This window comes from Ammospiza nelsoni, chromosome 15, assembly GCF_027579445.1.
Source record: "Ammospiza nelsoni isolate bAmmNel1 chromosome 15, bAmmNel1.pri, whole genome shotgun sequence".
In the NCBI taxonomy this organism is placed as follows: domain Eukaryota; kingdom Metazoa; phylum Chordata; class Aves; order Passeriformes; family Passerellidae; genus Ammospiza; species Ammospiza nelsoni.
The window spans coordinates 4,399,704-4,410,846 of NC_080647.1; the positions used below are offsets into that span (position 1 = coordinate 4,399,704).

The 11,143-nt window shown below is 45.3% G+C and overlaps 1 protein-coding gene across 1 annotated transcript in view; it reads right to left on the reverse strand.

The window, feature by feature from the left end:
• Positions 1–10,445, reverse strand: part of LOC132079983 (connector enhancer of kinase suppressor of ras 2-like) — a 166,626-nt gene extending 156,181 nt beyond the window's left edge. Inside the window, exons 1-2 of the mRNA XM_059482922.1 lie at positions 10,405–10,445; positions 9,484–9,557 (exon numbers count right to left, since the gene is read on the reverse strand). Of these exons, the coding sequence (XP_059338905.1) occupies positions 9,484–9,557; positions 10,405–10,430 (100 nt within the window). The 5' untranslated portion in view covers positions 10,431–10,445. The remainder of the gene's footprint in view (positions 1–9,483; positions 9,558–10,404) is intronic.
• Positions 10,446–11,143: the final 698 nt, after the last annotated feature.

Here is an 11,143-nt window from a genome sequence, read left to right on the forward strand (position 1 = left end):
AGATTGAATTAAAACGCTTTCATTGCAGGATCATTTGAGCAATTTGGTTTCTAATTAAAGTATTGCCTCATTGCTGCCACAAAAAGCATTGATAATTTGGTCTGAGAATTTTCAGATAAACAAGAAATAGTTAATATGATGTCCCAATGTATATTTCTGTCTTTAGGTGATGGCTTCCTTAGCACATTTCCCAAAGTTTTTAAGTCCACTTATGAAAGATTTGAGAAGGCTCTTCCTCCATTTTTCCAGTAATTTTTTTAGCTTATCCTTTAAGTTTATCTTTCTTTTTCTATCCTATGTGGAAATTTCCTGGCTATTATTCTAATTTATCTTTTTTGTTACTCAGACAATTATTTGTTACATTATTGATGGATTATTCACTAGCTCTTTTCCTTCTCCAGGGTTTATTTCTGCAAGAACAGCATTGCTGAGCTGCTGCCCTAAGTGGATCCATTTCTTTCTATGTGACATTCAAGTAATGAAGATTCTAAACTCTGTTGGTTCTGAACTTCTCTTACATTACTCTACCTGTTCCCTCCAACCACATGATACAAATGCAAATTTCAAGGGTTCTTTTTTTGTTTGAGTGTCTTTTTCCTCTGTAAACTACAAAGTTGGGGGTTTTTAATAACTAAGGAAATTTCTCAGTGTGGCTTGGCAATGAACAATTGAAATCTCTTGACAATGGGCAAATAAAGTCTCCCTCAGTGCTCAGGAATTGAGGGCATTTTCATGATGGTGCTGAGTGATCAGTGACAGATAGAGGCCTCTCCTGGATTTGGGAATGTGCAGCACATTCCAGTGTGGTGTAAACTCTTGGAATCCCAGACTGGTTTGGGTGGGAAGGGACCTTAAAGCCCATCCAGAGCCACCCCTGCCATGGCAGGGACACCTTGCCTGTCCCAAATTGCTCCAAGCCCTGTCCAGCCTGGCCTGGGACATTCCAGGGATGCTTCACCCAAAACTTCTCTGGGCAGACTGTGCAGGATTTCATTATTGGATACCACTGGACAGGATTTCATTATTGGATACCACTGCTGGGCCTCCCTCACATCTCCCAAAGAACCAGCATTTCATGGGCTGAAAGAGACCTGAGGAACATCCAGGCTATTCGCAGGAGATTTTAATGAAGAATCAGTGAAACAGCAACATTTGCCTTCTTCCAGCTGCCCCTCAGAGCTCCCAGGAGCTGGGCTTGGCTTCTTGAGCCTGGTGGTTTTCAGCTCCCCTAGGATTTTGGATGCACTTCACTTCCAGATCACTGCAGTCCTCAAAGCTTAAAAATTCTGATGTTAAATGACCAAATTCCTTCACAATCTAATGCTTCTTGTCCGTGTCATTAAGAAAAAGGCAAGAAAAATGGAGAGAAATCTGAATCAACAGGAGAGAGGCCAAAAGGGAATGGGGGAAGCTGGTGGGGAGAGAGAGAAGTAAAAATGCTTTAATTCAGGTGCTCATTGGCATGTCTGGGCTGGCACCCCTGTCTGCCTGCTCTCAGAGGGTTTTCCATGTAAAAGAAGCAGGTGTGCCAAATGAATCTTTTCTGGAGCTGTAGCAGTTTCAGCACACTTATAAAAACCACAATTTCTGCCTTAAGAACTCCTGGAATCCCCACACTTTTTCTAGGCTCTGTTTGGTGCTTAGAATGAAAAAGATGGACATATTTGTAGGGAATAAAGCTGAATGTATTTTGTAAAATTACTGCCTGCTATGTTTTTATTTCAAACATGCCACCTACGTTGGAACTAAAAATGCTCCACAGTCTTTTTATAATTCGTCTTTGCTGGAAAACAGTTGGTGGAGAATTTGAGTAGGAAAACCCAAACATTGCCTTGGCCTTGAATCCTCCTGAGCTCTTCTTTGCAGAGGGTCAGTGAGGATATGTTTTAGGAACTGTTTGAGGGTCAGTTAATCAGAAATAATTTCATTTTGATTCATCACTAGAGCCCTTCACAAATTCAACCCCATAATTTTTACCTCTCTCTGAATCCTCTGAGAGTAACTCCTGAACCTTCCCCTTCCAGCTCCTGCCCTCACTGCAATGGCCTCAGGGAAGAGAAAGTCATGTTTACTGAAAAACCAAAACTGCAGAAGCAGCAATTGAAATTAGTAATGCAAAGCAGCATTTAGAAAATATCTACAAAATCACTCTGGGTGGAGAGGATGAATGCAGATTATTGCTCAGCAATATTTGATACTACTGTGGTTAATTCAGTCAAATGGCTCATTTAATATCAAGAGAGTCACTAATTTCAACAGCAGAGCCACAACCTCCATTTCTGTCAGCGTGGCAGAACAGCAGCTCTGAAAGAATGGCACTAAAAGGATAAACTCTGCCTTTTTTAGCTTTGAAATCTTTGTAGGTGCTAAAACAATTTTGCAAAAGGACAAATCTCAGTTTACTTTTAAATTTCCTTTTTTTTCCTTCGTTGCAAACAGAAGCACAAGGCATTGAACCCCTCAGAATGAGCCCCAAGGAGGTTCCTCAGGCAGGAATATTCCTTTAGGCAAGCACAGGGAGCATTTGGAAGCATTCCTTGAGGACAGGCCCAGGGAACAAGGAGCTGCCTTCCATGGGGTCTGAGACAGGATGGAAGCAGAGATTTGCTCCCCCATCCAGGCAGGGTTTGCCATGCACTGAAATTATATTAATAATATCTTTTTCTGCACAATTCAATGTTTCTCAAACTGCTTTCCAACCCAGGCAGCCAGGAATCCTGTAGCACTGAGATGTTCTGCCCTTTTTCTAGGAAATCTACATTTTACAAACTGGTGGCAGTGTCACACACAGAGTTCTCAGTGTTATGGCACATGGAAGGAAAAACTTAGAAATTGGAAAGAGTGGGGCAAGAAAGTCTGGGAAGGAACCATGAAAGCATCTCATTGCTGAGCAGGATCCAGTGTCTTTGCAGCTTCCTGACATCTCATTTAACGTGGTCTGAAAGTGTCATCCACAGCAGCCAATTTATCCTGAATTTTGCTCCAATAAGGTGAAGCACTGTGAGGTAATGGAGAGCTGGAGAAGGCTGAGCTCTGCTGAACCTGCGTTTCTACTCTGCCCTCCCTGGGATGGTCAGGACTGGGAGGGAGTTTGGATTTTGCGTAATTTTAACACATGGTAAAGGTTACAGGGCCCAGCAAGGCGTGACACATTGTCTGACTGCTGGTATTAAGCTGCAAGACAATAAAGTAAATTTCTTTACATAATGACCTGAAAGATTAGTTACGCTTGATAAATGTGACTTGAGAGACTTTCCTGGAGCTCAGACTTTGCTCTGGGAGCAGAATTACATTTCTTAAAAATGTCTGAACATATCTGCTTTATAGATAGGGAAATTTCAGAATACAGTCCTAAATACCTTGATCATAAATACAGACCATTAAATTGCTAAATGCTGCTGAAATCTTTTATGGAGATAGAGCTAATCCAGTTGGTTCTTGGAAGATATATAGACCAGTTTCTAATTGGTCCTCAAAGTGGAGTTAGTGAAAATGCGGTAATAGTGATAGGGATGCAGGAATACATCAGCCAAAACAATTTCCATAGAGAATTAGAGATAGACTTGATTCAGGAAGGTCTTTGTACAACATTTAGCTGTGGGCCAGCTGGCAATGACCCCAAGCATGGCTGCAGTCACTGGCAGGACACAGACTGGAGCCATGGGCTCAGCAAAGGGTTTTGTTGTCCCTCCAGGCTGCCAGGGGTGCACAAACTGAATTAAACAAACTGAATTAAAGCTGAGTCAAAGCCTTGAGGGCACTGGCTCTGGGTAATCGTGCTCTGTTTCATACCTTAACCTCTTGGGCAGGGAGGAATGGGAATTTTGGGAATGTTGGTGGAAGTGGAGCAGGTCTGGGTTCGCTTCTGGGGCTGCAGCTCTGATGATCACCAGCTCTGCTGCTCTCCTTGTGAAACACAGCAGGAAAAACTTCCAGGATTTAGAAATTTGGGCATCATCCTCCATGGTTATTCTGGGAAATGCAAACTGTGAAATATCCAGGAGGAAGGCAGAGCTATAATCTCTTGGGGACTTTTCACATTTCAAAGATGAGAGTGATGATTCCCATGCAAGAACCATCCCAAGGTCTTGTCTGAGCTGGTGGAAGACTTGAGAACACATTAGGTCACTCTGCTGGGGACAGATTGGGCACAGAAACACTTCCAGAGGGACACTGGAGATCTTCTCAGTTGTATCCAAATCTCCTACAAGGGTAATGGCCCAACCTGCCTGGAGAGCTCATTCCAACACTTAACTGTGCTGAATATTGGGAATTTGTGCCTTGGAATCCGACCTCTAGCACTCACACTGCAAAGCTGTCAGCTCTGAGGTGAGCTCTGCTGACCCTTTAAAAGTAAACAGTTTACAGCACTCAGGAGTTGTTCACAAAATTCATTACTGAGAAGCATTAAAGTCCCAAAGTTGTGAGAGAAATCGGGGAGGGATTGCAGCCAATTGTGATTCAGTGACTCGGAGACCACTGGAAATGTGGTGCCAGTGGAACACAGGAATCCAAGGGGGAGCCACAAGAGCAAATTGTTTGTTTCAGCTGGACAAGTGGTGAGAGCAGAGGAAAACAGTGAAACCTTTACTTTAGAACAGCTTGGAAATTGAACTCTAATTCTGCATTTGTGGCTCAGGTCTCTCCCAAACCTATTTGTCTTCAGAAAGAGCTGAAAAGACGCTATAAATCCTACATTTTTCTAAATAAGGGATGACCTGGGTTATCTACTCCACTTCCAAATTGCATCTGGTGGAATTGTGCCCCTGTGTTATGGGATGCTGAGGGCAGAAGGGGGATCAGGGATGCTCAGCATCCCCCAGCTCAGCACCCACAGGGTGAGACAGGACCACAGTGGATCCTGTGCCCAATGCTATAAAATCTACATTTTTCTACATAAGGGATCACCTGGGTTATCTACTCCAATTTCAGACTGCATCTGGTGGAATTGTGCCCCTGCATTATGGGATGCTGAGGGCAGCAGGGGGATCAGGGATGCCAAGCATCTGCAGCTCAGCACCCACAGGGTGAGACAGGACCACAGTGGATCCCAATGTGCCCAATGCTATAAATCCTACATTTTTCTAAATAAGGGATCACCTGGGTTATCTACTCCAGTTCCAAATTGCATCTGGTGGGATTGTGCCCCTGCATTATGGGATGCTGAGGGCAGGAGGGGGATCAGGGATGCCAAGCATCTCACCACAGTGCTTCCAGCACGTTCTGAGATGTGACAAAATATGCTGTCCTGCAGAGAGAGGAGGCTCCCTGGCTGCTCCAGCACAGGTACTGATCCAATGGGCAGCAGAGGGAGAGGAGAGGGGTTTGCCGAGCCCGGAATGTGCCGGGAATGTTAACGAGTCCTCTCACGTCACCATCCTCCCCTCCCTCCCTCCCTGCCTTCCCTTTCATGAGCCAGCCTGAAATCAGGGAATTACATGCTAAGGAAAACCCTTCAGCTAAACATATAATTATTCTGCACAGGATCAGTGCAGCATAGTTAATCAGTTTACCAACTGAATTAATTTTTTTTTTTTTTAATGTCTGCATCTCCCGTTGAGGGTGCAGAAATTCTGGATTTAAAGGGGAAAAAATGGCTCGCAGTTGTGAAATGAGTATCTACAGCAGACCATTTATTAGGAGAGAAACCTCCACTGCAGGCTGTTTTGGCAGACAAACCTGTCAGCCCCCAGGACTTTGAATCACAGCCTCTGTGTGGAGTTATTACAGGTACTTAAGGAATAGCTGGTTTCCCATTTTAATTTTCAGCTGTTCAATAGCACTGCATTCTCTGAAAGTTACAGCAGTATTTCATTGCATTGTGTTTAATTTCATTTCCTCGGACTGCTCTGAAAAGTGAGTGTTTATTTGGACAGAGGTGTCACTTCCCTGTAAATGAGTTCACATTTTAAATGACCTACTTGTAAACTGCTCCCCTCAGGAAGTACAACATCTCCAATGCTCTGGCTTGTAAAAGTACAGAGAATTCCCCTCAGATTTTGCCTCCAATGGAAACACAAACTCTCATTCTTTTGTTAATTCAGTAAGACATCCTAGCTCCCCTCTGCTCCCCAAACCCCCAGACTCTGTACAGGACTCTCAGTGCAGGTTAAAATGGATGGGTTTGGGTTTGGAGTGCTCACTGACGACCTGCAAAGTGTTCCTGAGTTTCACAGGGAGCTCCTGCACCAAAAAGCCACAAAAATCTCCAGGTAAAGCATTCCAGATGCACATCTTGGAGGGCAGCTTGCCGTTAACTCCCATTCAATATGTTAAACCTGATCCAGGGAAAAGTGACCAGTTGGAAACACTCTGAGCCTGAAGGCACTGGGGAGCTTTTTGGGCAATGTTTGTTTTCCAGTGGGGAAATCTGAGCAAGGCAAAGGTTTTTCCTAAAAAACCCGTTTCTTTTGGGTCCACAGAACACATCCCCAGGAAAACAGGTAAGTTATGTAAGAAATGGCTATAACCAGGGAAAACACCTGAAAACCATTTGGAGATGTTTAAAATGTTGGAAAATTTGGGGGAAAAAATGAATACTGACTAAAAACTGTTGCTAAAAACACCTCCCCAATTAATGTTGTCAGCTCCTTTGAAACCTTCCCTTTCAACCACAGTGCTGCATCTGCTAAACTCAACAAAATATGTTTGTATAGAGACAAAAGTACGCAGAGTTTTAACTTCAAGAACCCCTGAGGGCCTCAGCAATGAATTTCCCCAGACTTGCATGGCCTTTTCAGGTTGTCCACACCATCAGATGCAGCTCCCTAATTGAATTCCAGTTGAGTGCGCTCCCGAGAAAGGAGCTGAGGATAAATACAAGATGCCAACTTGTCATTACAATGTTCCTTAAAGCCTACCCATTTTTACTTTTTTGGCAAGTAACATTTCCTAAAGGAAAAGAACAGAAGGGTGTCTCCTCTTGGGGGGGCTCAGGCTGCAGCTGCTGCTCTCATGGGATGCTGTAACCAGGACATGTTCTGGGACCTGGGTCTCAAACCATTAACATCATTTTCGTGGCTTCTTTCCATCTTCTCTACAGTTATTTGGTGCTTCTGGTACTCACTGCTAGTTAGTTTCAAAACATGGGCTTTGCTAGCAGATTTTAGGAATAAGTTCTAATGGCTTCAAGGGATGTGATAAATGCAAGTTTTAAAAGCACGTTGCCATAATTTCCCTGTGAAATGTCATTTACAATCTCCAAAAATAAAACTAATTGTCTACATATTTTTAAGCCCCCCAAAGGTATATTACAGAGGCAATATTTGTTCCATTGTTTATTAACATGTTGCTCTCTACAGTCAAGATAATGCTCATTCCTAAAGCGGTAATTTTTTGAAAGTGTCTTTAATTTATCTCTTGATGCTGTGAAAGAAGTGACCTTTCAGAATAGAACAGCTACATAAAATCTACCTTATCATTGCCAATCACTGCCTGCGCAGACCTTCAGCCTCCCTGCACATGGATTCAGCACAGTGACTGTAACAAACAGAGCTGAGCCGCACAACACATGGAAATTACAGGCACACAGTGGCCACAGTTGGGCAATTTTTGCAAAGTAAGGTAGTTACAAGTAGTTTTAAACTGACTCTGCTCTGCCATTTGTGTGGGTTAGGTCTTTCCTTTGGCTGCAGCTGAACAACGCATCTGCAAAGGGACAAAAAGGAGGCTTGTAAAATTAACGTGGGGGGAAATGGACAAATGTGCAACTTTCCTGTTTGTGGACGTGCAGCTCATGCTACCGAGGAAAATACCAACGTTGTGAATACTTCAATGTTCACTGCATTGTATTTACCAATGCTTGAACACAGAGCACTGATAGTGCTGCCTACTCCAGATATCCCTGTGGATGGTGCACTGTGCAGGCTGGTGTGGAAATCCAGCTGTCAGGCAACTCCAGGCATGTAAAAACCTGCTGCTGGTGTGACCTTCCTCCACTGCACACCATGGGTTACTGCTCCCCAATATGTCATTATTGTGCATCAGGAAGAATGAAAAAGTAGCAGGAAGTAATTTTAAATTTAGCAACAAGTATTCTACATGCTTTGACACTTAATTTACATTATAATTCAAGTAAGGAGTTAAATTAGCAGAGTGATCTGTCCACTTTTTAACTCTTTTATGTCCTGGGAATGAAGGTGTGGGTCAGTAAACTCCTCTGCAAATACATTACGATTTGCTATCACCCAATGACATTGAAGCTGTGGAATCAATTCTATATCTAAAGGTTTAGGATCCATCCCAATCACCTGCTTAAACCCTCCCAATTACCCCGAGTTCCCAAACATCTGGGAAACAAAGTACATCCATTCCTCCAGACACCGTTTGCTTCACAAGACTCTGTGCTTGTAGAGGAATAATTAGCTGATAATGGCAACGTGTCTGATGAGCACCAAAACAGCCCAATATCAGCGAAGTGTGGAGATGCAGCTCAGCAAAATGAGATCAGACCCATTCCCTTATTAATGAGAATACTTTGAAAGCTTTGAGGGCATTCGAGTGGGCATCCAGTTCAACCCTCCCACAGAGTTCGGTCATCACATTACAGGAATCATTTCCGTGAGTAACCTACACCCCAAATTTGCACCTCTTCTCCTTATATAACAGACATCCCCCGTGGCAGGAATTATTTGTCTCAAAGACGGGCAGCTCATCAGAAGCACTGTACAACAACACTAATGCATCCCACTGTGGGAATACAGTGGGGGGGAATTCTCCGCAGAAATTTAAACCACTTATCATCAGAACGATCCCTCGTCCTGCCATCCATCCCGCTCTGTTTGCAGCACAGCCGAGCATTGTCAGGCAAAACATGTCACGGCTGACGGCTGTGTTGCGAAGCTGCGAATGAGCAGGGAAATCATCATTCCTGTCAAGTTATCCCGGCGAGTTTCCCCGCTCAGCCCTGCGCCTTCCCTGCCGCGGGCGCGGAGCCTCGCACACCGGCTGGGCAGCCTGCACTGGACAGGACACGTCCCTGGAGGAGCCTGCACAGGGCAGGACACGTCCCTGGAGGAGCCCGGACAGGGCAGGACACGTCCCTGAAGGAGCAGGATGCCTCAGTCCAGCCCCCGGCTCCTGGTGCTCCTTGTGGTACCCAAAACTAGCGAGCAGCGCTGCACAGCCACTGCATCACATCACCTGATGTGAGCAAACCAGAGCTAAGCAGGGCAAATTTAAAGCAGCCAAACATGCCGGCGTTACCCTGTGCGAGGCATAATGGAGCCGTGAGACACAAACACTTCGTGTCTGCATTGTCCAGCAAATGCAGCTGATCCCGGCTCCGCTGCCGGCAGCAATTCCCAGAGCACGGCGCAGCTCCAGCAGCCTCTCCTCAGCCCTGTCTCCAACAACTACTGGGCAAAAGCAGCGCAGGGATGCTCGGAACTGAATAAACTCTTCCCAAAACAAAGAATGCGAGAGCACGGATGCAAATTGCCAGGATCCCAAGTACAGACAATACACGGCAATAAACGATCCTACCTTTCATCCAATCCACTACTTGCTTGGGCGTCCACTTGCTAATAGGTTCCATAACGAGAGCCATCATCAGATCACTTTATCATTCACACCAAAATCGGGGGGAAAAGGAGAGAAAAATCGTATCAGAGCATGGCTGGGCTACGAGAGCGGTCGGGGTTTACAGTGCAGTTCAAAGAGAAGATGATGCTTTGTCCCTCCAGGTTCCTCCTGCACTGATTCAGTAATGTATAAAATTACACTGCTTGATCAGCTCTGGCACCTCCCCCACTGCACACAGCCTGCAACACCCGGAGCACCGAGCCAGGAAATGGTGCAGTACAGACTTACTTACCACAGCCCGAGCCCGCCGAGCCCGGCACGGATCAGGCACGGATCGCGCACGGAGCCAGCGATGCTCGCCCCGCTCCGCTCCAGCCGGCCCCGGGATCCTCATCGGGGAAAATGGCACTGCTGGAACTTGACGGCAGATTGTCTCGGCTTCGTTGTGAATATGCTGACTGTCACTCGGCTTAAAGTGAGGAGAGAAACGTCAGGATATCGCCTGGCATCTGGCAAAATGCTGAGCAGCTCCATCTTTACAATGCGAAATGTTGCTGGAGTCTTGTACTGTGTAATCATGTAATTCAGAATGTCAAACACAGTATGAAAAGTCTTACCCAAGAAAAAAACTGCTGGGAGAAAACTCTTTTCTTTTTTTTTCTGGCCACTTTCAGAGCCAGGATATTTCCTCCTATGAGCTGCTCATTTTGTAGGGGAAGAATGACAGCATTGAGGGGGCAATTCGTACTACTACAGCACTTTAGGATAGACAAGTACAGCAAGTATTTTGACTCCCAGTACTGGGATCATTAGTCAACATCTCCCTTTTGTTATGAAGGAAAAAAAAATGCTTTAATTATTCCTAATTCCTAAGTTTACTACCTTTCTGACAGATGAAGGTGAAACATTTCAATGAGACATGCCAAACAGCACTTTTTGGACCCATTTGTGACTCTCTGCACCTCATGCAGCACAAATTCTGCAGCCTGTGGCTGAGAAGGTGCTGCAGGCTCCAACCTTTTGCCTGGGATCTGCAGCTCCACTATTTTATACTAAGGGGAGAAACTCAAAGACCAGAAAAAAAGGCAGAACAAAACAGTTCCACCTTTCCCTTCAGTGATCTTTCCTCTGTGCCTTTTCCTCCTGTATTGCTCCAAGCTTTCCAGCACATCAGGGCAAGAGGATGGTGATGTTCTGCTCCCCTGGGGCTGGCCTGAAGTCCCCAGGCTGAGATCTGTCCTCTGTCTCTCTCATATAGAGGAACACGAAATATCAATGGAATCTTTATCACAGAGCCCCAGGGTGGTTTGGGTTGTAAGGGACCTTAAAGCCCACCCCGTTTCAGCCCCTGCCATGGCCAGGGACACTTTCCACTTGCTCCAAGCCCCATCCAACCTGGCCTTGGGCACTTCCAGGGATCCAGGGGCAGCCACAGCTTCTCTGGGCACCCTCAGAGCCTGCCCACCCTCACAGGGAGGAATGCCTCCCTAAAATCCAATCTTAACCTACTCCCTGGCAGTTTATTCTCCACCCTTTCAAGGCTCTTTTTGATATAGTTAAGGATGCAGACAGGCATCCTTCCCCCCACTAAAGTGTCTCCAAAGAGATGTGCCATTCTCAG